Source organism: Pezoporus flaviventris, unplaced genomic scaffold, assembly GCF_033815535.1.
Source record: "Pezoporus flaviventris isolate CSIRO_AGI_PZ_B2104156 unplaced genomic scaffold, CSIRO_AGI_Pfla_v1 ptg000040l, whole genome shotgun sequence".
NCBI classification, from domain to species: Eukaryota; Metazoa; Chordata; class Aves; order Psittaciformes; family Psittacidae; genus Pezoporus; species Pezoporus flaviventris.
Genome location: NW_026892588.1, coordinates 4,434,860 through 4,462,313, shown reverse-complemented (window position 1 = coordinate 4,462,313; position 27,454 = coordinate 4,434,860). Strand labels below are relative to the sequence as shown.

Sequence of the window (27,454 nt, the reverse complement as noted above, 5' to 3'; positions counted from 1 at the left end):
CAGAAACCTGTGTTCCTTTTAACCTGATCCTACATTCTATTTACAGTACTTGTTTGTGCTTTTTGTCTTTGTTAGTGACAAAAAAGTTATCTTTATATTTATTTTGCTCTATTAAAAATTACAGGAGTAAACTTGGTGTCATCTTCTAGGCTTGTATATTCATCTGATAAAAATCTCAAAGAAGCTGAGGAGCCAGCTATGATTAAAAAAGTACTGGAACCCAAATTAGTACAGGAAGACAACACTGCTACACTTCAGAACACTCAAACAAATGCAAGTTGCCTTGGAGACAGCATAAAACCACCTGTTGATCAGGATGCTTCAAGTGGAGCTGGGCAGAAAGAAGTTGCTTCTTCACCTTGTATTGAACAGGAACTTCCAGCAGTAGTCAGTGATGCAGAAAGCAACAAAGCCACTGCAGGTAGGTTTGGAGTTATGCTTTTGTTTGTTTATTTTGGGTTTTGTCAGTTTGGGGTTTTTCTTCTTTCAAGTAATTATTCAAAAACTTACACAGTTGTAAAAATGCAGGCAAAAATTGAAGCTGGCATGGATATTCTTTGTGATGGTCTACCTTATTCTCTCACGCCTTAAAGAGATGCATTGCTGCAGAGGTTTGGCAAGAGTAGTTCTCAGCCAGTGTGTGGCATTAACAAATCTGAAAGGACTTCTCAGGCATTGGCCATGTTCATTGGCATTTGTCTCCTTTCTTTTTCTCTGTAATACAGCAAACTTGAGTCCTCACCATGTGGGACTTCCACAGAGCAGAACCTCTCCTTTCTTTTCCTTTTCTAGCAAATTACACTAGTTCCACTGTTTTTTCATGAGGATTTTGGAAGCTTTCAGAATCTTTCCCACTATGACTGAATGAAAAATTAACCCAAGGAAATGTGTAACTGCATCTATACCAGAGGTGTTTGATGCTACAGCTGTGTCAGTAAGACAGGATCAAGCAACAGTTCTGTTCAAGCAGAAGTTTGTAGCACTACATGACCCTGAACTTCTTCAGAGTCTACTTTTCTTTAATGAGAGGTAACAGATCCTCAGAAGAAATGAACTGGCTACATAATCTTACGAAAGAGTAACGACAGCATTTCTATAGAAATCAAATATGAATCACTGGACAAGTTTCTGATAGTTCAAGTCAAACTGAGAACTAAAATGCATGGTCTGGAAAACCCTTCAAGGAAAGTTCTAGATTGAATATGCAATATTGAAAAAAAAAATAAATTGTCAGATTCTTCTTTTCCAACACTTCGTCTGTGTACTGCCAAAAGTCTGCTCCAGACAAAGTGAAAAAAGCTATTTCTCTCCATCTGCAGGTAATTCCAAACTAGAAACTGCATCTGTGTTAGGCGAAGACTTAATGATGCTCTACAAGAAGTGCTGTTGCCCAGATATTAATATTTGCGTAGAAGGCAAAGAGTTTCAAGCTCACAGGTACATAAGTATTTACAGTAAAGTTTTTCAAGCAAAATCCTTCCAGTATCAAACACTGCTGGTACTGTATATTTATAGAAAGTTATTGCTGGTGCTGTTATCTAGCTGTGAACTGTTACAGGATTTAGGTCTCATGTGAGAAGTGGCCATAGTTTGATACTAATGAAAACTATTTATCTCATTAACTGCAACTACTGTGAAAACAACTGTGCTTTTAGGACTTGTAAGATTGCCATTGTAAGCTCATATAATGAATAGTGAGGCACTGGAATAGGCTACCCAAGGATGTTGTAAATGCCCCATCCCTGGCAGTGTTCAAGGCCAGGCTGGATGGGGCTTGGAGCAACCAAGGTGGTCTAGTGGAAGGTGCCTCTGCCCATGGCAGGCGGTTGGAACTGGAAGGTCCTTTCCAAACCGAACCATTCTATATGCTTAGGTATAAATACTGGGTAGGTTTTGGCTAACCTGTTCTTAAATAATCCATGCTCTTGAAAGAATGAAAAATCAGCTTTTAATGCTGAATATTCAACTATAAATACTGAATAAATTACAATGCAGGTAGAAAGTTTCTGTGGCAGTAATTGTATTTTTTCTGTTCCTCACAATCTGTGCATACAGAATCTTGATTTTACTTTCATTATTTCAGTTATGTGGGTGTAAAGATTGTCAGGAGTCCCTGTAAGATCTAAAGTCCAAGACCAATTAAAAACTTTGGCTTATTGGACTTCTCTATCTTAGGAAAGCAAATTAAAGTGTCAGTACCATTCCTTGTATCTTTGATATGAGTCTGTTTGCATTTGAGATAGCAAACTAGAGAGCAAATTAGACAGCCTGTATTTTGTTCCCTTTGAGTATATAACTAACTAGGAGAGATTGTAAAAAATTTCCCTTCTTTTAGTATTTTCTAAACACAAACCAATGTTTTGGGGGGGGTTATTACTGACATGAAAAATACCTTTATAGAAGATAAGTCATAATAGTGTGTGTGGTGTTTTAATTCTTAAGTAATAGAATTAGGATTATGTACTAAATCTCTAGAATGTAGTGTAGCCAGGCATAGAATCATAGAATAATTAGGGTTGGAAAGGACCTTAAGATCATCTAGTTCCAACCCCCCTGCCGTGGGCAGGGACACCTTACGCTAAATCATATCACCCAAGGCCTCGTCCAGCCTGGTCTTGAACACTGCCAGGGATGGAGCATTCACAACCTCCCTGGGCAACACATTCCAGTGCCTCACCACCCTAACAGGAAAGAATTTCCTCCTTATATCCAATCTAAACTTCCCCTGTTTAAGTTTTAACGCATTACCCCTTGTCCTATCACTACAGTCTCTAATGAAGAGTCCCTCCCCAGCATCCCTATAGGCCCCCTTCAGATACTGGAAGGCTGCTATGAGGTCTCCATGCAGCCTTCTCTTCTCCAGGCTGAACAGCCCCAACTTCCTCAGCCTGTCTTCAAACGGGAGGTGCTCCAGTCCCCTGATCATCCTTGTGGCCCTTCTCTGGACTTGTTCCAACAGTTCCATGTCCTTTTTATGTTGAGGACACCAGAACTGCCCACAATACTCCAGGTGAGGTCTCACGAGAGCAGAGTAGAGGGGCAGGATCACCTCCTTCGACCTGCTGGTCATGCTCCTTTTGATGCAGCCCAGGATACGGTTGGCTTTCTGGGCTGCAAGCGCACACTGCCGGCCCATGTTCATTTTCTCATCAACCAGCACCCCCAAGTCCTTCTCCACAGGGCTGCTCTGAATCTCTTCTCTGCCCAACCTGTAGCTGTGCCTGGGATTGCTCCGACCCAGGTGTAGGACCTTGCACTTGGCATGGTTAAACTTCATGAGGTTGGCATCAGCCCACCTCACAAGCGTGTCAAGGTCCCTCTGGATGGCATTCCTTCCCTCCAGGTTATCAACCGAACCACACAGCTTGATGTCATCGGCAAACTTGCTGAGGGCGCACTCAATCCCACTGTCCATGTCAGCGACAAAGATGTTAAACAAGACGGGTCCCAACACCGATCCCTGAGGGACACCACTCGTTACTGGTCTCCAGCCGGACATAGAGCCATTGACCACAACTCTTTGTGTGAGGCCATCCAGCCAGTTCTTTATCCACCGAGTGGTCCATCCATCAAATTGATGTCTCTCCAATTTAGAGACAAGGATGTTGTGTGGGACAGTGTCAAAAGCTTTACACAAGCCCAGGTAGATGACATCAACTGCTCTACCACTGTCCATCAGTTCTGTTTGCTTCTTCCAGTCTACGCTATTATAAGACACGTTCTCAGTCTACACTAGTATAAGACATGTTCTCAGGCTCGTAACTTAGAGAAACAAATACTTTAATGAAAAAAGGAAGTCAACAGATTCCATCAGCAGAGCTTCTTTAATTTAGGCCACTTAGTGCCTGGAGCAATGTATCTAGTCTAACCAGCATCAAAAAATATGGCAGTACGTCAGAGAAAACAAGGATGCTCTTGAACGAGCACAGAACTTGCTGGTGTTAGTACTGCATCATGTGAACGGTAGGAGTCAATAAGGGCAATCTAACTTTGAGTATCATTGTGGTGAAAGTACCAGTATGATTTGCTTATTTTAAGGTTTTTCTGAAGTTCTTAAACACGAAACAGTTTAAGGCCCCACTCTCTCCCACCCACTTATCTCAGCATTCCTTACTTTCTCATGAAGTCCTGTGGACTTCTAATAGACTGTACAGTGTCAGCAGCGCTGCTCTATGATTTGCAAAGTTATGTGATGCTGTGTTGTATTCTTAGAGCTCTGAGGGGAGCAAGTCAGGTTTGTTCAGTAATAAACTTGTGGCACAAACCACGACAGCAGGAAAGCAGGGAGAAATGGACATCCAGTTCATATGGTGCCTCCATTATTTTGTTACAATGTTATCAGTGTGTATGTAGGTAATACATACTTGTCCATATTCCACTTAAGTAGCTGTCTGACTTAAAATGAGTCTCTGAAATACTCACTTCAGCTATGCCCTTGAAGTTGATCTGGCCCTGATCATTGCTAAAATGTATTTGCAAAAGGATGACAGAATTTGAGATAATGTATTTTGTATCATCTCCATGACATTGTATTATTGTCTCTTACAAAAACAAGATCATGTTTGATTTCAGAATGTCACAAAGTTGTGATGTAATTAATACCCGTTTACATGTGGACATATTACACTGAGATATAAAACAGTCTGTAAAAAATTCATTATTATTATTATTATTGCTGGGTGAATCACAAGAGGAATGTGCAAGAAGTCCCTAATTTAAAGTATTGAGACTTCTGAAGCAGAAGGAGGGAGGAGAGATGAGAGATTCCAGAATATATAAGAACTAGAAAAGAGACCATAAATAGAATTCTTCTTACTTCTTCCTACACAAAATGAGAGTGCTTTGCAACATTTTTAAGAGCCAACAAACACATGTAGAAGAAAGGATTCTCAAGCCTACTGTAACACGTTGCTTTTTCTGCCAAAGGAGATGCATGACCTAATTTTATAAGTAACAGGAAGCTTAGTAAGTGTCAGGAAAAAAAAAAAAAAATCACATATATAAGAATATTATCTATGGCTGCAACAGCCCAGATGAAATGTACAAAGGCTCACACTGTAACTGCTGTAAATCTGGAAGGCTGAAATCACAAAGCAGTTTTCATCCACTATCTTTTCTTCCTTTCTCCGCTTTCACTTCCACCTTAAGAAGCTCCTGTTACAAAGGTTTTCCCATATGGTTTTGTGAAGACTGTGATACAGGTGCAGATAATGAGCTCCACAGACTACCTGTCTGGGGTTTCTTTATTGTCCTTGATAGAAGCAGAAGTAAATTCAATTAGCCCCTTTATGACCAGTTATGCCTTTTATAAGTGTAGTAAGTCTAAACAGAAGTAATTGATAGCTTTTCTTAAGCAGTTCTGGAAATACCAGTCATATTGTTGTATCATGTATCAGGATCAAGTTTGTCAGCTTTCCAGGATGGGCTGGCCAGCCAGTTTTGAGTAGGAGAATCTCTACGCTTCTCTCTTCATTTAAAAAAAATTTTGTAGTATAAAAAGAATTTTTAAAGATTCAGGATATAATCATTTGGCTAAAATGGGGCTATGTAAACAAGATTATTTACTGCTATTCAGTAAATACACCAAAGTAAATAAATTTGGAATTTTGTATCATATTAAAGAAAAATGCTTATGATGATAGATTCCCCCTGTGTGAATGTCAAAGTCATACTAGAAACAAACTTTAACTGAGAAATTTAGAGTACTGTTTGTGTTTTCCTCTAGCATATTTTGAATTCCAAACATACTGAAGAAAAGGCATGCAGTATACCGATGACACCTTAATGCATAAAGGGCAAAGATTTAAGTCAATATTATCAAAGAGTCTCATAATAGATATTTGTTATCTAGTGGAATAATGTTTACTTTTTCTCTCTTAGGGCCATTTTATGTGCCAGATCTAGTTACTTTGCTGCTATGCTGAGTGGAAGTTGGGCTGAAAGCTCCCAAGAGCGCATCACTCTTCAAGGGTAAGTGTTTTCTTTGCAAGTCAGGTGGGAGCAAAGGTAGGCAATTTAAGATCACTGCAAATATGTAACAACTGTGCTGTGTACAGAGCTCTGAAGATTAATCTGCCTTGACGCTTTTCTTCAACCTGATACATTTCCCAGGTACTGTTTTGACTTCAGTATGAAACAGCGTATGTAGTACTTGTTAATGCTGTCAAGTGGTGGAGGGAAGAAGTCTTTTTTAATCAGCAGAAGGGAACTAATAATCCTTTGTTTTATATTCATGGTCTATTTTATAATTTTCCTCTTTCACTTCACATTGTACATTTCATGAAAAGTACTGTGAATGTCTCAACAGTGTAATTTTTCATACCTATTTGTACAATAAGAGTGTATTTACAATGTGAAGACAAATAAGCAATTAAATGTCTTAAGTAGTGTTTAATAATGGTCTCAGCATCATGCAGTAATACAATTTTGACCAGTATCCTTTTTCACAATAGCTTTCTGTGTGAGAGCTGAAAATAATGGAGCTGTGAGTGTAGGAAGAATACTTATAACTTCATAGATAAACTGGAGACTGCCAGGTTAGTTCTTTTCAGTATCAGAAAAATCAATTTAAATAGATTAAATTTTCCTTAAAAGCAAACTAATACTGATACTTGTTAGCTTTTTGTTTAGACAGGATTTTGACTGACTCGGCTTTCTCCAGGAAGAACTGTGTACCTTACAGTGGTACAAGACAGAACTGCTCAGAACTAATATAAAATTGCTTGGCCAAGTAATACTTTCTTGTGTTACTGTTTTAGTTTTCTGTCAGTGTAGTAATATTGCTGCAAACTCAGGAAATTATCTGTTCATTTGGTTATAACATCCCAATCCTCATAAAACAATATGCTTTTAATTGACTCCTTAGCTTTTATGCTATACATAGTGTGGTTGAGAAGCTGATAGTCAACAATTATTCTTATATTTACACTTCTGTCCAATTGATTTCTTCATGGCTAAGAAAATTTCATCCTTACCTTTCAGTAGACACTTTCTCCTGAGAAGAGTTAATCTTTATACGAGTATATTCCCATGCCAGTGTCTCATAATTTGTTACTAAGAATCATATCCATAATTTTACTTTTTCTAGTTCGGTTTTCTGTTTGGTGCAGATTCCCATGCTGTCTGTTTAAACACTCATCAGTAAGGTACATATGGCTTCCTCTGAAATAATGACAATTCTGCATAATATAACACCTGTCAAGACTGTGGGTAAACTCCTTGCTGATTTTACAGCTATTGTGTACTAATATAGACAAAACTGTGCTCTGATTTTGCTTCTTAGCATGTTGAAGGAGGGTTTTTTGTCTGTTCCTCTGTTTGTTTGTAGTTATTGGTGTCTGTTGCTTAAATCTGCATGACTATATTCTATTTATTCTAACGTATACATTACTTGGGGTATTTTAATTGTAGGAAAAGCTTAAATATATCATAAAATCAAGAATTAATGTTTATAAGCTGATTTTTAAGTAAAGGGTTGCTTAGTAATTGACTTATTACTAGTAAAGAGGTTGGAGATGATGAAAAAAACACTTTCTTCATACTACCAGTGTAAATACTCTAGATACCAGCATTAGTCTGCTTATGCCTTGTTTTCAAAGTATTACAGAGTTTCAGCGAGACTACTGAGTAGCAAAATTCACCCCAAATATAGTCCATTTAGATCTTTTTACATTGCAGTAATGTTTAAAATACCTTTGATTTTATCAGATCATTTAACTTCCATTCACAGAACAGCTGGATGATGTACCAACCTTCTGATCAACCACTTTTGGCTAAGAAATGTGGTGTGTTTTATTCTGGACTTTATGTCTTTATTTGCCTTTTTTCTCTCTTTTGCAGCATAAGCCATGTAGAAATGAGTGTCATCTTGCATTTTATATATGGAGGTATTCTGGACTTCCCAGACAAAGTTGATGTTGGGTATATGTCAACTTTTATCCTCTTTTTCCAATTGCAGTTTTTGCTTATTCTGTATTTTCTCAGTTCAAAGTCAAAAGGACAGTTCTTCAAGTAGTGTAAGACAAAGATGTCAGATATGATCATTACACCTAAAGATACTTGAGGAAATTCCAAAAATAAAGCTGCTGAAGGAACCTTGCTTATTTGTCAGCTACGGGAAAAGGTGTGCCAGCCATTTTTGGAATGTTACATAAGGACAGTGAAAACCAGGAGAGTGCTTTATACCAAAATAGGTCCCAATTGGCATGTACCTTCTTTTTAGTTTCCAGAATAATATATACTATATGTCATAATATTTAGCAGTTAATATCTGGAATTTTTTTTTAAATAATCATTTGAACTGATGCATAGGCTAAGTAGTCTTAGATCCCTCAAAGATTATATATAGCAACCAAGGTAAATGTTGGTATATCTATCTAAAATAAAAATATGGAATTGTTTATAGTATGTCCAAATGTCAATGTTTATGTAATGAGTTACTATAGAAAGTAAATGATGGTATTGATTGTTATATCAAATAATATTTTGCTCACTGCTTTTTAGTATTTGGAAGGGACATAATTCTCAGGTGTGATGCAGTCAGTAACATTTTATGTAATCTTTGGAAAAAACCTACAAAATGCCAAAACTCTGCTGGGACAAATACCCTTTTCACTTGCTGCCATAAAATAGAGAAACTGAGAAGCAGTTTCTCAACCAGTGGCTGAGGCTTACTTTTATGTACACCAAAGCTGGTGGTTGAGAGATTATGATTAGGTCAATGCCTGTTTCTGTTCGAAGACTATCCTTTGGCAAGTTTCATGCTTTGTTATCAGTCTGTTTCTGCGGTAAATTATGACTGAACAAGGAGGTGAAATTAGCATGTAAACTGTCTTGCAAGCAGAATGCCTACGTCAAAATGAGTTTTGATTCCTCTTGCTACTGCTTCCTCTTTAGTCGCATGCTGAGCATTGCAGATATGTATGGCCTCGATGGGTTGAAAGAAGTAGCCATCTACATTTTGAAACGAGATTACTGCAATTTCTTCCAAAAGGTATGTCAGTTCTCATGCTATCTTGTGAACTGTAAAGACCAGGAAGGATTTTTATTCTATTAGTTACACATCATATTGACAAAATACTTATCAAATGTGTGGTCAAGGTGTTAGCTGAAGTCAACAGGCCCTATTCTTGTGTGTAAATCTGCTAAATTCACTGGGATCGATGATGGGAGTAAGGCCTGTGGTATCATCCACCTATTTATAGAAACTTTAAAACCACAAGTGATGAAAAGCAATTATTCCACATGATTAATTCAATATATCAAGTTACATGGAGTATCATTTAATACATTCCATTATATATGCAATTGTTCTTAACAGGAATTTGGAAATACTTGCAAGTCAGATTTCATATATTTAGAAAACATTTGTGTTCAATTAAAACTAGTTCAAACAACTGCTTAGATTTGAGCATTTTCATGCATTGGGCTCACTAGGTTGCATGCTACTTTATTGACATGTGAAAGCAGATGAATTCCCTGTTCTGCATAGAGGCAAACAAACTTAAATACCATGGTAGCTAACACTACTTCTGTCTGAAGATTTTGTGTTTCTGTACAGTTAGTGTAAGTCAGAATATACAATAATGATGATAATTTGCTGACAACTCTAGCCTGTTCCTGGAAAACACCAACCTGTATTAGAATGTATGGCTATTGCTCACTTGCTGGGAGTGGAAAACCTATATGCTGCTTGCATGAAGTAAGTAAAATACAATAAATTATGGTTTATGTTTTTCATTTATCTGCTTTCTGTTCAAAGTATTTTATTTTGTGAGACTGGGTTTATTTTAGCATACAAAAATGTTCACATTTTAAACATCTTTTTCCTCACTACATAGAGTACGCTAAAACAAATGAAGACAGAACATTTTTCCTTCTTTAACTAAGAAAGGTTCTCTTTTCAACAGATGGGTAGGAAAACATTTTGCAAAATGTTTGTCAGAGAAAAGCTTTGCCAGCTTACCTACTGAACTTCAGAACAACTGCCTTGTTATGTTGATTAACTCTTTGGTAAGTGGTATATAGTGTGCTTTGTATAAAAATACAGCAATGTAATTTATTAAAGATAAGAAATATAGAAGTTTGAATCTGTAGTACACTTATGCTATGTAAATTTCCCATTAAAATAACAATTTAAAACCAGATTTTGATGTGCAGGTGTCGTTGTTATGCTTTATGGGACAGAGTCTAATGATAATCACATCCAAGTCCAGCATAATAATACAAGTCAAGTTAATGAAACACAGCTGTGACATCATAGCACAGCATTACATGTTCAGATAGTAAGAAACAGGAAATTGCTCCGTCAATGTTAGGGGGGTGGCATACATCATTTGTGAGAGTCCTTCCCCGTGCTTTGGAAAAAATTGTTTTTTTTTTTTCCCAGACTTCAGATGATTGCTGGCTGTCAGTGATGACAAACCATTTCTTTACAGGCAAGCTGACTTAAAAAATAAAGTAACAGTATAGCATATAGCATACATAACTTCTGCTTCTCTGATAACAGCATGGAACTGGTCCCCTCAAAGCTCTGCATTCATTTTTTGTGGCACATACGTACACTGTTCCAATTTAGATCTGATCAAAGTACTTTCCAATTGTGTTTCTGTATGAAACAATGCTCAAAGCTGATTTAAAAGTAACTGATTTGATCTAGACTTGATAACAGAAATTTGGTTCAGTAATTAGCCTGCAAATGCATTGAACTGGAACAGAGATATGAAGAAAATGTAGAGCTAAAGGTAGATTTGCACAGCTGCTGCCAAGCATGACTGTATATGTGGCTGTAATGTGGACTAGTGTACACAAAGTTTAACTCACTCAGGTAGCATTCATAGGATGATTCTGGTTCTAGCACTCACCAGCCATCTAAGTATGTGATGCTTCATTCCATGCCAAAATCCTTGTCCCCACATCTCTTGTTGTTATCAAAGCTAAATAGCTCAGGTATGGCTACCCACACTGCCAAACATACCCCAACTTCAACAGATGTGCTCTTAAATGGGTCTGGCCAAGAAATGCCCTTCACTGAAAGGGCTGTGAAGGCTTCTTGTGGTGGGTTTTTCTCAGCCCCTGAGTTTTTATTTTGAGGGAGTATTTACCCCATCATGTGCTGAGGCCTGCAGATCAGCTGTGAGTAGTGGCTGCTACTGCATATTGAGGTGGAAGCCTGAAAAATGAGATTACGAAGCTAAACGGCTGTTTGAGAAGTTTGAGAGTATCCAGTTAGAAAACCCAAACAGTCCTCCTGCTAGAGAGAGTAATTTCTAACAGACTAAAAATAGTAGCTATAGCTTTTAAGATGAGGTGTTCTGCCATTACATTCTATCAGTGTACATGGTTATTCCTAGAATATATACATAGCCTTGTATGTGGTATGTTGTATAAATGCTTAAGAAGTTTTAAGTAATGTTTTCAGGATTATAGATCAATTCATTCTAATCTACAGCTATATACAGTTACACCAGTATCAACCTCCAAACTAGCTCAAGTGGGTACCGTAGCCAAGAGTATATACAGACACAGTTCTAAGCTCCTCCCCAGGCACCCTTGTGCAACATTATCAGGACAGCTTGAAGGTAAACCTAAGCCACATCATGCCTTCCTTCCCCTCTGTGCCTGTTATAATATATGAAGATGGTGTGGTTTTAGTTTGTGTCGAAATATATGAGCTATCTTAAAGCTACCAGTAATTGCAGAACTGTCATGGTACTTAGTGCTGCTCAGCTTCTCTGGAAGATCTTTGCAGTCTGGACTCAAGTGGTGTTTTGGTTCCTAGTTTAGTTATTTACAAATCTGTGTTGGTGTGTCTTTGGAAGATTCATTGGTATTTTATGGACTGAAGCCTAGAAAGCTCTTAGAATTGCAAAATTAAGAGATAAAGCATAAGCCTCTTCTGCCTACAGAACAGTTGTGGTGAGTGATCATTTAACTCGGCTCTTAAGACAGCCAGTCCAAAAATTTGTGAAATTCCCAGTGAAGTTATGCACGATCTGCAAAAATGCTTCAGGACGCTTGAGGGAGAAAGAAGAAAAGGTCTGACATGAATTTTCAAGGGACTACTGTATGTTTTATGATCCCCTTTGCTGCTACAGTTCTCTGCTGTAAAACTTTTTAACAGTTACACCCAGTTAAACAGTATGACTCTACTGATTCCTTCATTTACCAGTCTCGGAAAAGTAAAACCATGTTAATGTGGGGCAGCCCTCTGGAGAAAGAAAAGGTGCAAAGGAAACGAGATCACTGATCAGAAAGTCTCTGGGAAACCCCAGTGATGAACACAGAAACATTAAAATGGGAGTGCAGTTTAAAACACTGTTCAGGTTCTTACCCCCCTGGTGTCTCTACATGCAAGAAAATGACCTTTTATGTTTTTTAGCTAAGTAACGTGGACTCTGCTTTAGAATGGTTGGGAAAAATACAACAAGAGAATTAAAATTCAGTTAGAGCCACTCCTACAACATGCTGATTTAATTAGAAGTCAATGAAGGCATTTTATATTTCCCTGGAAGCGCCTAATGGGAGTAAATGCTTATTGCCTTGTGAGCAGGGGCTGAATTCTGGACCATTCAAAAAGCTTGTAATTGAGTCCAGTGGGAACAAGATTAAACCATAAGCATATAGTTAATCCACCTTATATGCAGACAAGCAAACTGGGTTTGCCCACAAATGAGTAAAATAGTAAAATACAGTTGAACAGTGGTTGGCCAGATTTTATGTTTTAATGATAACATACATAAAGAAAATCCTCCCTGCTTTCTACTTTGCATGGGACAACCAGGATTATAATCTGAATTTACAGGAGGTGTCTTTGTGTCAAATGTTTATCTGAACTGTTGCTTTCTCCAGTGTTGTTGATCTTACTGCATCACTTATCAGTGACCTGCTAGGTCATGTTGAGTACAGCCCTTCTAATGGCTAATTCTACCGTGGATAACAGAACATTACGAGTTCTTTTCAGGTGATGTGTTAGCCAGTAGAAGCTACCTTCAGGTGCTGTGCTGATGCAGTACGTGAAAGAACCAAAGGCACAGACCAGGGAAATAAATATTAGCAAGTGTGTTTGCTTGTTTTAAATGTGAATGTAAATGTAACAGTTACATTTCTTAGTGAAATGTTAGCCAACAGAGAGTAAGTTCAGTGGGAAGACAAATATTTGATGCCTGACTCCTTCCAATAAAGCAAAAGGATCTGTAACTATGAAAATGCTTGGATATTTATGTATCCCAAGTGCTAGGCCATCCACACTCCCCTAAAACTTTCACTTACTTGTTTCATTAAAGAATTTATTACATTTTTCAGTGATCTAAAAGGATTTTTGCAATTCAGTTTCTGCAGTTAGTATTTGCTTTATTTTGCTCATGACTGCAGTACGTAATGATACACAGATTAAAAAAGTACAGTAAAAGCTACAGAGAACTTCACTGCCTAAAGCTTCAGTGGGCAAAACAGCAGCAGATTTTTCTTTTTCTGCTTTAGTTTCAAAGGTAGGTATAAAATGGTCAGAATTATCAAACTTCAGATTTATTTCAAGAAGGAAAATTAACACAGGATTGGATCCTGTGTGTTTCAGTAACTAAACAGAGGCTATTTTATGAGCAGCAATTCTTTAGGTGATTACTTGGCAACAGGCTAATTTCTGTTTTATTTGAAGAGCCACAAGAATGCTGTTTTCCTTTTGATGGAGAGTGACCGCCTGATAAATAGCCTTCCCCAAGTGAAGTGGACAGAGCCAGCTGTAGCCTTGGCATCCAGGCTACAGGAGGAATGTGTAACATTTATTGTGGCAAACTTCCTACACGTAGTACAAAGCGAAGGCTTCTCTACTCTGCTTCAGGTAAAAGTGCCCTCAAGCTATAATATGCTTCCAAATAAATGGAACTGTATCACACTTTGTACATTTCAGGCTGATGAATAAGGAAAATAGTTTCAATTCTAGCTTTAAAGTACAATTCTATGGAAATTTAAGATAAAAACTAGGCAGTGCTATGGGGTGGGGTTTTTTCAGTGTTGTTTTAAAGCACACTACTACTTTGATATGCAGGGTTGATACTGCACTCAGGGTATGTGCCTCAATTAAGTTCCACTTAATTTATGGGACGCTTCCTGTGTTGGAGAGAGGTAAGTACATACGTAAGCTTCAAAAAAAGCTTTTGGACCCTTAGAACAACTTGTACTTACAGGGATGGTTGTATTACCAACCTACTCAAACTTGTACTGGAATGTGGCAATGCTGCAGGTCCTGGTGGGAACATACCCAGCCATGCAGCTGGTTCATTTCTCCTATTAAAGATTTACTCAGTACGGAGAGAATTAAATAAACAGGGAGATGTTAAAACATTTTGTCTTTGAATCTAGAGTTGCACTTGGCTGTAAATTCATTACAGTGTGCTTGTCCCTAAAATTCAGGTTAAAAAGAGGCCTCAGGATGATTTGCTAGAGGCCTGGAGAGGGGTGGGGTTATGGGACGCATACAAAGGAAGATGCTCTGCTTTGGAATACCTCCTGCACAGCGTGAGAGCAGAGCCTCTGCTCAGTCATGCTTTTGCATATGAAGTACACTCTTTTGTTTTAAACGGCTGCCTTTTATTGTTTTCCTAGGCACAGGCAATGAGCAGCAAACCTGACCTTCTAGAACTGATTTTTAATGCAACTGAAAAAAGTATTAATAATGAAAACAGCTGCTTTCTCCTTGTAGCTGTGGATACATTGTTGGACTCCACAAATGTGAAAGAGATGGTAGGTTTTTCAATGTGCTGTGTTTGTACTGAGAAACTAGTCTGGTATTGTTTCATGTAATGGTTCACATCAGATGATGTGCTTTGAACTGGGATGGCTCAGCCCTGCAATTGGGGTCACACAGAAAAGCATCTGCATAAATTCAAGGTCCTGATGGAAGCACAGCAAATGTTGGCATTTGTGTAGTGGAAATTAACACTTTTCCTTTAGAGAAACCCTATCTATGGCAATAAAAACATTACTGTGTATTACTGAGAATTTAAGTCCCACTGGCACCACTGCTCTGTTGATTTTTGCTGTCGCTTTAAATTTGTGATGAGAACTTATCAAGATGTTTCGTTAAATTAAACTTAGAGGGGAAGAGAATTTATTCTCCTCTCTATGTATCTTTGCCCCCCTAGTGTAAAAGTCACAGCTACATTTGCTTTTGTTTAATAAGACTGCCCTCTGAAGCAAGGGCTGCCTCTTAATCTAGTGTGTTTTTTGGACTGGGGGAGGTGTCAGTCTCCATGTGTGTAACATACCATGTACATCCACACAATCTAAATAATGCTATTTAAGCTGTGGTTGTCTGTAATGCTGAGGACAATTCATAAATAGTATGACAGAATGAAAAATAAATGCAAAATGAATTACTACAATCTGGTACTACTGTAGATCATCTTGGTAAAAGCAATGAAAATTTAATCAGATACATTATTTTTCCCTAGAGGATGTGACCTTGTTGTGACACAGCTGACAGTAAAGAGCTATTATGGGGTTCATTTAGAATTATAAGAAATGGGAAAAGGGGAAGGGGAAAAAAAGAGCAATGTGGTGTTCTGTAGTGCTGTAGTATGCCTTGGTTTTCAAGTATTGTAAAAATCACGGTGGTGAGCACTGATCCTTCAAAACCAGCATCTCTATCTCCCAGACCATTATAAAATGTAAGTGATGACATCATTGATCTAGCTTAGGGAGTAAGTAGATTCTGAAAGGAATAATGACTGGTTGCTATGACAATCTGCCCCTCGCCAGCTGCTGATTTGTTACTTGAACACAGGGTTTTACGTGCAAGATCCAGGCGCTGCGTGATAAGCTCTGGGTCTTCCTGGTTCAGTCTTTTTATGCTGTTCGTCACACGGAAAGCTGGAAGCTGATGAGGCCAGACCACCAACAGAAAATACAAGCAGGTATGACTGGCTTCAAATGGCATTATAATTTTTTAGCTATTTGTTTAGTAGATAAAATGTAGGTGGTGTTCTGATGCCAGATAGAAATTAAAGCAAAAATAGTGATGCTGTATGTTTTTGAAGGCACATTTTAGAACAGAAGTACTATAGCATGGTTAGCTAGTTTCAAACATGGAAATCAGTAAGTCATCTTCTGTGAAAAGTCTCCCCTGCTTTTCATTTAGGAGTGTACATAATAGGAACCAAACCCATGTAGATTGATTCTGTTCCTATTTACAGCTGCTCTGAACTATTGAAAATACTGCAATAGGATTAAAAACCTTATCTGTCTCATTTTTAAGGAGATAAGCACTGGGGATGAATGAAATTTGCACAAAGCAGATTACTGATTCTATAAATTCCATTTCTATCCTTTCTTGATTTCTGCATAAGGTATAAACATTGCTGTCTCTTGCATAATGCTTCTCTCGTGCACCGTCAGTAAATGCAGACAGCTTGACTTCACAGTTGATCAGTATTGTGATATTGTGTATGCTACTGCAGAGAGCCCCTAAGGAGCTGCATAGTGTTCTCTCAAGATTTTAACAGGCAGCATTTCCAACAAAAAGGAGGTTTTGTTCTGAAGGTTTCTTTGTTTTGAAGTACACAAGTATGCTGGGGATGTGGAACTGACGGTGGGAGTTCGGGTTACGGCTGAATATTAGCTTTGACAGCAGTGTTAGAAAAGAAATCACTTCTGATTCAAAGGAGAAAGAAACATTTTGGTGTCCTTTTTGTTAAAAGGATATTAATAGCTTAGGATTTGATAGTTATGAAACTGTTTACACCTATAGGTAGATAAAAAACATATTCTGAAATTACATACTGAGGGAAAGATGCAGTGAGTGTCTCTCCGAGAATGATTTAGGCATGTAGTCAAATAACATTCATTGCTACTGTATGAAACAGGTTTATGATTTCTTTCTGGATTATAAAACCCTCCAGAAGCTGAGGAGCTGCCTTTGGGGTGTTTTATTTTTGGGATGATTTTGTCCTTACTGTAGATAATGTTTAGGCTGCTTTGCACTAGTGCTTTCAATACAAAAAAAGGTGTGCCTTAGTTGTCCAAACTCCATCTTGCCAGAAATGGTTTTGTTTTCTTTTAGATTACATTATAACTCAGAGCTACCATACATTTTATGTGTAAACAGGCTGAAATGTTTGCATAAACTATCTGGGTTTAATTACAGGCAAAGAGATCACACCATACTAATAGACACACTTTAATCTTCAGATTAAGCATGTGTAAGATAACTTAAATCAACTTTCATCTTAAAAGATTTCTGGTGGTGATTTATCTTCTGGAGATTTAACCTATGTAGAATTAGAGGGCTGTAATAAGGAAAGAAAAATGCCAAAAGAAGACAGTTGATATTTTTCATTTCATGCATTTTCTTAGGCATAAAATTTATATGGATTTTGACTTAATGTATTGATACCCTAACTATTCTATGATTCTGTGATTCTATGATACGTATTAATGTGCAGAGTCATTGCTAGAAAAAGGATTAGATCCCTGGGGTGCCATTTTCACAATACCTTTTGTGTGATTTTTTTTTTTTTTACAGACCTGTAGAAAAATTGGTTTCAATATCTTCAATAAGAATTCAGCAGCTTTTTGTTATACATAAAATGTAACCATGTACAAACATGAGGCACTGAACATTTACATTTTTAAAAGCCTTTTTTCAGCTGAAATATTAATGCAAACAAAAATGAAATCTTACTGCTGCTGGCTCTGTACAGTATCTATAAATATCCCTTTTGTATCCTACAAGCATGATTGATTTAAAGCTTTATTGAAAAATGCTTCCCTCCCAGAGCCGTCAAAAGACAGGCATTCACTGCCTGAAAATTCCCCATGACAATCAGAGGGATAACTCTCATGACAGGACACTGCATGCTATCTAAAGAGGCACTGTGATCTTTACTGTGTATATGTAGATATTTTAGCTATACCACTTCTGAAAACTAATACAATTGAATGTGATTAATCTCTTCTTTATAAAGAAATATTCTATAAAGTACAGTATGTCACCTTAAAGTCATGAGTACTCTACATTTAAAAATCTCTTTTCTAAATGGTGTACACTTTCAAAGCTCTCAGTACACTGCTTCAAGTGAGCTAAGCTTGGATAAACAAAAGTGTCTTGTTCTGTAAATGGGGAAACTGAACAGTTAAACAACTTCCTTATGGCCACATGACTTCATTACAGATACCACATTTTTCTATTCTGAACATAAACCCACATATTTCCACATAAAATTTGCCATATCACCAAAATTAGCCTTCCTAGAATAGTTACAGGACCCAAAGAACTGCTTTCTGACTTCAGATGATGTTAGTTGAGTAGCCTGGGTTGTTTTCCATCTCCTTTCTTTCCTGTTGAATAGTAAAGAAACTGCTTATTCCTTTTACAGCTGCATTTGACAAGGGTGATGACCGAAGACTTGGCAAAAAACCCGTATTCACTAGTTCTCAGGTAAACATTTATATCAAAACATAAAAATATTCAGAAACTTGCAAACAAAACTATTTTCATCATGTGTTGTAAATTACGTATTACTTCTGCAAAATCAGTTATGTCCAGTACTGAGAACATTTTAGGACTCAGCTTATACTCTGCTACACTGTCAAGCAGATAAGCTCAAATAAAAGGCAGGAATTTGTGTTCAGAACCTCACATTCCCCTGTTGCTACATAATGAAATTGATCTGTTTCCCAGAGCTACTGAGCTAATGAATCTCTGCTACCATCACAAGTCACTGAGTCTGATTCACTCTCTGCCCTGAAAAAATACTTTCTACTGCTCTCAACAACTCATCTATCGAGACTCACACTCAAAACTACAGTACGATTTAGTAGAAAACCGGTACGGATTTCATATGATTTAACAGTCTGGATACATTGCAATGGCATTAGTATCATAAAGATTCCATTTCATGCACTTAATTCTCCATGTTTCAGTATATTTCTTTACCCGAGAGAATTAATACTGTCACTTATCTGGTTGGATACACTGTTGGTAATGGTTAAAAACATGACATGTATTATAAATAAGATGTATGTATTTTCGGGTTTATGTTTGTAAGAATTCATAGTCTTTACTCCTCTTTGAAAATATGCACATCTAACTCAACAAAGTCTTCCTACTTCAGCAGATACTAATAATAAAATTACAGAGTAATTTGTCCAAAGTAAAAGCAAAACTCTACTTAGATATTTCTATATCATCTATATACAGCAGTATTTCACATGTGATTTACCATTCACTCTAGTTATTTCTAGTATTTTTGTATCTTTGCAAGCCAGCAATCTGAGCTGCAAAAGTATTTTTGAAGTTATTTTTATGCTCTTACTGCTTCAGATTTATGTACTACTTAAAAAGTAGCTGTGTTTCAGCAATGAAAGGTAGTTTGTTATAAATGTCTTCTGTTTTGTTTTCCTGACTCTTTTTTTCCTAGCTAAACAAATCTATTACTGAATCCGTTGGTATAAGGAATACTTCCTGGACAGAAAACAGCAAGAAAGATTGCTGGGGATATTCTTCCACTAATCAGGATAAAATGAAATCTGATGGATTAGGAGCATCTGGACATACATCTAGCACCAACAGAAACACTGTTAATAAGGCTTCAAAGCATGAGGATGTAAAAGGGAAAGATGGCAAAAAAATAGTTTCCAAGATTGCTAAGGATTCAAAACCTGGGGAAAAAGCTGCTTCACCAAAGGCTAGAGCTGTCATAAAGACAAAACCAGAAAATAATGGAAATGTAAAGGCTGAAAGCATGCTTACCAAGCAAGAGCTAGAAAAGACATCATCTGCAAGTGGCCAAAAGAATTCAGGAAGTGGAAAAGGACTAAAGAACCATGAAGGAAAAACTGCAGGTGCCAGACCTAAAGTGCTGTCAGTAACTTCAAGCATGCAGATTAAAACAAAGCCATTGAAAAAACCCACAGGGAAGGAATCTCCCTCTTCAGTGACTGTGGCAGGAACTTCCAGCAAGTCCCCGAACTCAAACACAGATAACCAGACTGCGAATGAACAGACTGAGGAACCCAAAGAGGAGAAATTGGTAGAGGAAGGGAAAAAACAGACAGGTAATTTTTTATTTACTTTTTGTGTTTCTGAAGTCCACTTCTGACTTGTCCCAGACTGGTCATAAACTGAAAACCAGCCCAGGAAGCTTTAAAAAAACCTACTATAGATTGGTGTCACCCTTTTCATCTAAATTAATATTAACTTAAGAATATTAAATTTCTCCTCTATTAACTGAATCTATGATGAACTGATAGCCACATAAAATGGTAGAAGTTCTGCAAGTTTAGCATCCGTGCTGTTCTCAATAGCTGATCATAATATATTGGATTTTTTTGAGTACTTACACGCAATGCATTTCCCCCATAATTAATTATGAATTCACTTTACAATAGTGAAAACAAAGTCATCTGTGAAAACACCAAATGGAGCCACCAACAAAACCAAAAAGACTGAGCTTGAGGCTAATGTCACCACAAGCAGGTATGTTACAAGTCAGTGCGCTGCTTTACATATGTGCATGTATAAGTTTGTACAAAGAAGTTTCAGGTGAACTATTAAACTTAGTGTTAAGTGAACATGTTCTTTTTTTATCTGAGAATGGTGGTCTATCATATGTTATTTTCAAAACCATTTGAGTTAGCTATTGGAAACATTGCTGTAAATGTAAAATTGGCTTGGCTTTTCTGTTGGGATTGTTTCATACTAATCATGTTAAAATTGTTATAGGTCATTCAGAATTCTGCATACTGGAACAGTAAATGCCCATACAAGGTGTTGTAAACTTACTATTTCTGGGATACCTTAGATTAAACTGGACAGGAAGACATCTAAAGCACTCTGAAATGGGTCAATTGTGTATTTATATATATAAAAGTATATCCACGCATACAGGTTTTGTTTTCAAGAAGTATGCCTTTAGGTTGCATTTTCAATGTCTGTATGTGTTTTAATATGCACATGTATATATTGGTTAAGTACAATTTAAACATTGGTAGAAAAGCTTGGAAATAATGGATGTATTTTTTTTTGCAGTCTGACCAAAAAATCAACTGGAAAGGGTTGTAATGAACAAAATGTGCAAGGTGTTCTCAAGAAAAAAATGAATGCGAGTAGCAATTCTGCAGCACAGCAAAAGGCTCAAAACACACCTACCAATTCTCCCAAGAACCAAGGTAAAGTTTCATACAGCAATGAAATGAAATGGTCTGCCATTATCATGCAACACTTTGTCTCTCTGTCTTTCCCTCAGCACAAGCATTTGGCAAAATCTTCTGAACAATTCTGAGTATTTTCCACGTTTAAGTTTTGGCGAATCCTGAATTATAAAATGCAAATGAATGTGTGTCAACTTCAAAATATTTAAAAGATGGTCTTCACTGCCGACTGGTGCTTTCTTCTGCTTGTTTAATCTGCTTTGCAGTCTTTTATTTGCTGATCACCTGCACTTCAGCACTTGGAACCATGTCCAAGTTCAACATCAATTCTATAGGTCAAGCATTTCTAGCATGCATCAAAGTTGTGGCCTGCCAACGCCTTTATTAACTGGTTAGCTTATGCCTTCCTTCCTCGATCATCTCCTCTAGGAGGAGCACTACCAATACTGACCTACCCCACAAATACTTGATTTCTACAGCTATTTATATCAAGTGTGGGCAAAAACAATGAAGACCACAGAGAGGAAACCCTGTTTGACAAAGATATAAAGCATTAAAGGATGGAACTCTTTGATTCCATTTGGACTGGGCACTTACTGGGGATGGAAGAATATTCAAGTTATCTTAAATGCATTATGATATGGAAAACACAGCTTGTGTCAATTTGTGGTATTAAAGATTTTGCAGTATTTGCTGACTGAGCAGTGATATCAATTCTGGTATTCTAATCACATTATAACTAATATAATTATTTTCCGCCTGCTTTCATTTCCTGTACAATATAAATTGAACACAGTACTTCCCACTTCCTGTGCTAAGCTGCTGTGCAGTGCTTCTGTGCACTGTTAGCTGCTGCTTTCTGCTCCAGTGATGACTACTTCAGTTAGAGGCTGAAGTAATTCATTTATGTATTGCCTATGAAGTGCTCTGGTTTTAAAGATGGCATGTAAATGGAAGATTATATTTTTGTCTACTATTTCTCAATTCTTAATTCTTTAACAAGTCTTAAATCCTTTAGTTACATACAAAGATGAGTATCTTGCTTCTCAGCTTAAACACCAACACAAATTTGGTGAACATAATTTTACTGGCATATACAATCTTTATAGTCTCTTTTTTTTTCACTGTTTGTTAGGACCTCAGGGGGAATCGCCCAATTCACTGAAATCAGGAATGTCCCCAAAACATAATGAAGAAAAATCTGTATTACAGCATCTGGTTCAGACAACACACCCAGAAAAACATCCTTCAGCCAAGAAGAAGAGTGTTAAGCAGTCACAAACACCTGTAGCAAAAGCCACTGCAAAAATGACCCCTAAAACTGCTGTTCCATCAAAGCACGCTGAGATTACAAATAGTAAAGACCCAAAAATGAAAACAGCTGGGCAGTCTGTATTAAAATCTCAGTCCTCTGCCCAAAAACATCCCAGGAGTGAGTCTCCTGTTGTCCAGAAGAACATGCACACCTCTGAGCACAGAAGTTCAGGACAGAAACTTGAAAAAAATGTGCCTGATGACAATAATGAATGCTGTTCTGCAAAGCAAAGTGAAGCTTTAAAACCTGGGATGCAGAGTAGCAGTGAAGATAAACTGCTGGCACCCTGTCAGTCCATTAAACAAAAATTGCCAGATCCTTCTGAAAATGTGGAAAATAAAATACAATCCAAATCATCTCTAATTACAGAAGAAGCTATGTCTCAACTGCATGTTTCACTGCAAAATGGAAAGAAAGCAAGTCAAATCTGTGGAGATCAGACTGGAATTAAACAGATGGAATATACACAGAAAGATAAGACAGTTGAAGTTCCCTGTCACACGCAGTCTTCCAGTGATGGATATTCAGATTTTTCCAACGAAACAAATCAAAAGGCCACTGCTTCAGAACTGGTGAAATATTCAAAAGCAACAGAAGTCTGTACTGAACAAAGTGATCCATTAAACTCTGAAACAGGTGTTAACTATGGTGAAAATGCTTTACAAAGCTTTTCCAGAACCATAACCAACGAAGAGGATGAGACATCATCTCCTCAGATTCATATGGAGGAACTTCTTACAGCTGATGAGCTGTGTGACACATCAGCCTTGACTGAATACAAATCAGTTTCAGCAGATTTAGATGATGTTTCAGAATGTTCCACAGAACAAATAACAGAAAAATATTCACCTAGTTACACAGAGCCTATAGATCCTACAGAAATGCCAGAAAACCATGAAAATGCAGAAATTCCCTTTGTGGACCACTGGAGTACTGGTGCACTAGATCCAAAAGAGAGTCCTGAATCAGATACTGGCAGTGCAACCACATCCTCTGATGATATAAAGCCAAGATCAGAAGATTATGATGCAGGGGGCTCTCAGGATGATGAAGGATCCAATGAAAGAGGCATTTCTAAATGCAGCACTACGTTATGCCACGATTTTCTCGGAAGAAGCAGCAGTGACACGAGTACACCCGAGGAATTAAAAATTTATGACAGCAGCCTAAGAATAGAAGTGAAAATGAAAAAAGAGGGTTCTGATCTCTTCCGTGTTAATTCAACAAGTGATGATGAAATACCAAGAAAAAGACCTGAAATTTGGTCCCATCAAGAAAGTGCGAAGACCAATACTAGAGAAAGCAAAAGTTCTACTTTCAGTAACACAGAGTTTACTCAGGAAGCAGACCAGGTTTCTTCTTCTGCTGATGAAACAGAAGACGACAGATCTGAAGCAGAGAATGTTGCAGGAAAACTTCCTCCACCAAATGTTCCTACTCAGCAGTTCCAAGGAATCGATAATTTAGCTTTTGAAGATGCAACAGAAAATGATGCTGCAAGTCAAGGGTTCCCTAAAACTAAAAACTTCAAACGATCTGTTTTACTTTCCGTAGATGAATGTGAAGAATTGGCAACTGATGATAGAGTGGACTCTCATACTTCACGTCAGCATTCAATAGATTCTCTTACTCCTTCAGAAGTATTTGACAGTGTTTCTCAAGAGCACCATGGAAATACTTTCTATTCTGGATACTCACTGGAAATTGAAGATGGATTCCTGCATTCCAAACAGCATAAAGAGAGAGACAATAAATCAGATAAAAGTGAAAGTCCTCTCCTACATCCTCATGGCACTGAAATCCCAAGGAAGGGGGATCAAGGTGTTTCAATGACTGAACAAAACTGCCCAGAGAAAGTATGCTCAGCAGCTAGTCCGTGTCCAGGAGAAAAACAGAAAGCAAACATGAAGAATGAGGTGGCAAGTGAATTTAACCAGTGCAATAAGTACTTAGACAGTGATGCAAAATCTCAAGAAAGACCTTGTCATTTGGATCTTCATCAGAGAGAAGTTAATTCTGATGTGCATAAGAGCAGCTCTGCAAAACCCATAGAAGCCAGTAAGAATCAACTACTGACTCAAGAAGGTCAAGTGAGAGACAGTCAACCAGCAACTACTGAATGCGCTAATACTGATTTACTTCCAGGTAATGTATAGAAATAGAAACATTCAGTAATTCAAAGCAAATTAATAGGGAGAGCTTTGGCAATTTGTCTAGGATTGAATCCTGAACTGAAGTAATTTTGGCTGAAACTATACTATTTTTAAGTATTTCACTTGGGTAATGAATGCTTGTCTGTTTGAAATATCCGTCAATACCTGCTGGTCAATGAGAAACTTCATTACAAGAAAAGAGAGTTTATGTAATGCTAAAAGATTGGATGCAGTTGTCTGTACTTCAGTTATTTTTGATCCAATCTAACATTGACAGCATCAGCTTTTGATGGAATCTCAGTATTTGTTTTGTCTGCTTGATGACGTATAGTATGTCTGAATGGGATGTGCAATAACTACAGTAATAACCTTAACTAAAGGGCACTGAACTGTTTACCTGAACAGCTATATGCATTATTATTATTGTAATTTATTTATATATTAAACACAAATTTGGATCCTTCTCCCACTGAATATAACTGAGTATTTGCCATATACATCAGTGGGAGCAGGTTTGAACATTTAGAGCTTATGAGATGTCAAAAATTCTCAATTTTACTAGTAAAAGCTTATTTCCTAAAAGAGAGATTATACTTAGAACTAATGTTTATATACAGAAATGTTCTAACTTGTCTCATGTAGCTAGATGAATACTTGTCTAGTTTTGTGCTTTGTCTTCTTTATACCAGTAATTCAGTCTGTTTATCCCACCACAAATATACAATAGTGTTGATTACAACTATTGTGTATTCAAGAGGAATGAAATGCTGATGATCTATGTCCAGCCAGATCACAGAACAAGACATTTAAAGTTGTACTGTTTTTCTTTAAGTTTGCTTGCCCTTGCCTGCAGCTGCCCTTGCATGTGCAGTGTAGAAGTAAGCCTGTGGATAAACATTTTTCCTTTTAAATCTCTTCTAAGCTGGCACAGCTTAAGTCACCATTCCAAAATCATTCTCTATTAATTCCTTCCACGCACCTCCTGGTCTAAATTTAATTTATGTAGTAAATGAGGATTTCATGTGCATTAAGTGTATACTGATGTTGTCATTTTCTGTATCAGAAACTTAATTCTGGAGGTTATTGTTAATTACCAGTGATGATCGCTGCTTTAACTTAATTTATAAATGATACTTTGGTTTTTATATAGGAAATAAATGCCTCAGAATTTGTCGATTTTGTATAACCTTCCATCCCCCTTTTTTTAACCTGGTTGGATTGTCCTTCCTGAATGAGTTAAATTTTGCTCTACACAGCCCTGAGGGGAGGATCATCTGCAATTTTTACATTGTACAGTATTGTGAATTATTTCAGGAGACATAGATGAGTATGACACAATGGCAAAAACCTGCATGTATGAGCATCGGCCTTCAAAAACCCTTTCTCCAATATATGAGATGGATGTTGGAGAAGCAATTGAACAGAGGATGGATTCGGAAACAGCAGTTCTAGATGTGGATTTTGAAGATCAGCAGTTTGCAGAACAGGACTGGACTCTACTCAGGCAATTGTTATCTGAGCAGGACTCAAACATCGGGTTCAAAAACTCTGTTCCTGAAGACCTTAACCTAGCACAATGTCTCATCAATCAGACACTGTTTCTGGCACGAGATGGTTCGAATCCTCAGGGTACATCACAAGTTGACACATTCAGCAGGTGGACTGAACTAATGTCTCCACTTGATGATTCTTCAGCAAGCATTACAGTGGCAAGCTTTTCATCTGAAGACTGCTTGTCCCCTCAAGGGGAATGGACAATTCTTGAACTGGAAACCCATCATTAAGGTGAACTCCAACCCATTCCCCAAATCTATTTATGATGAGTTGTTTCCATACAATAATGATACTGCATCAGTCAAGAACAAGCAATTCTTGATACTGAGGCAATCTTTCTGATATTATGAGGTAAATATGTTTATTTATAATCTAGATTTAATTGCAAGTACAATAATTTTTCAAGACTTAAATGTATGTCTTTTCTAAAAATGAATTTTGAGCATGTATTTTCTAGGATTGTTAGAAAAATTAGATGATATAAAAGAAAAATCTTGGTTTCCATCTTCACTTTTATCTTCTTTTCTGACATCTAATCTTCTCATTGACCAAGAATTTCAAGATGACTGCACAATTAGTAGAGTTATTCTCGTTCCTTTTTTTCCTTCTTCTCTCTATATGGTGACTTTATTTTACAATAATAAAGATTCAGAATGGTTGTGTTGAAAGGTGATGTGTGCCAACGCTGCTTTAAATAATGGAAATACATACTTACATTCAAAGAAAACATTTCAGTATCAGTCTGCCTTGGGCCATATTACTATGAGCAGCTTGTTTCATCCGTTTCTTCCAGATTTGATTTTTTTTGTATTTTGGGTTTGCTTTGTTTAGAAATTTCCAATAAATTTTTTAAATTGTCTTTCCTTTAAATACAAGACTTCAGAGGGTCTGTGATACAGGAACAGCAATGCTTCTGTCTTAAAAATGCACATATTAAAGTAAATATTTGTAATGGCATAGCGCATGTATTCAGAGGAGTTGGTAGAATGCTGCTCCTGTTCTAAAAAACAGCATGTCTGGCATCTCCAAAACTGCATCTGAGTCTGAAGTCATGAATTCATTACACTTGCACCTTTCTGGCGCAGCCTAAGGCACAGCAAGATTCTGAGGAATTTGGTTTTGTTCTCATAGGTGCTACATTTTTTGGAGGGGTAACAGGATTCTTGCATCTTCATTAATACCTCTATAGTGTAGCTTTTATATTAAGACTAAATGTCAACATAACCATTCTTCTGACTAAGAGTGCAATAGGATGTACTTCTCAGTATTGCTTTTTCTTCTGGGT

General features: G+C 37.3%; 1 protein-coding gene and 1 long non-coding RNA gene across 4 annotated transcripts in view; one reads left to right on the top strand and one right to left on the bottom strand.

Moving 5' to 3' along the window:
- Positions 1-26,837, top strand: part of BTBD8 (BTB domain containing 8) — a 34,998-nt gene extending 8,161 nt beyond the window's left edge. For 2 of the 3 annotated variants that reach the window (XM_061465507.1, XM_061465508.1), the window contains 16 exons: positions 150-421; positions 1,320-1,437; positions 5,881-5,970; positions 7,840-7,920; positions 8,896-8,992; positions 9,612-9,700; positions 9,909-10,011; positions 13,655-13,837; positions 14,602-14,739; positions 15,782-15,911; positions 18,372-18,433; positions 19,416-20,052; positions 20,386-20,473; positions 21,026-21,165; positions 22,283-24,607; positions 25,930-26,837. In XM_061465507.1, coding sequence (XP_061321491.1) covers positions 150-421; positions 1,320-1,437; positions 5,881-5,970; positions 7,840-7,920; positions 8,896-8,992; positions 9,612-9,700; positions 9,909-10,011; positions 13,655-13,837; positions 14,602-14,739; positions 15,782-15,911; positions 18,372-18,433; positions 19,416-20,052; positions 20,386-20,473; positions 21,026-21,165; positions 22,283-24,607; positions 25,930-26,399 — 5,023 coding nt within the window. In that variant the 3' untranslated portion in view covers positions 26,400-26,837. Of the gene's footprint in view, positions 1-149; positions 422-1,319; positions 1,438-5,880; positions 5,971-7,839; positions 7,921-8,895; positions 8,993-9,611; positions 9,701-9,908; positions 10,012-13,654; positions 13,838-14,601; positions 14,740-15,781; positions 15,912-18,371; positions 18,434-19,415; positions 20,053-20,385; positions 20,474-21,025; positions 21,166-22,282; positions 24,608-25,929 lie in introns of those variants that run through there. The other variant, XM_061465509.1, reaches the window with a different exon arrangement.
- LOC133275507 (uncharacterized) overlaps positions 1-27,454 on the bottom strand; it is a 37,090-nt gene that overhangs the window by 1,133 nt on the left and 8,503 nt on the right. Inside the window, exon 2 of the long non-coding RNA XR_009745554.1 lies at positions 11,103-11,170. This is a non-coding gene — a long non-coding RNA (uncharacterized LOC133275507). The remainder of the gene's footprint in view (positions 1-11,102; positions 11,171-27,454) is intronic.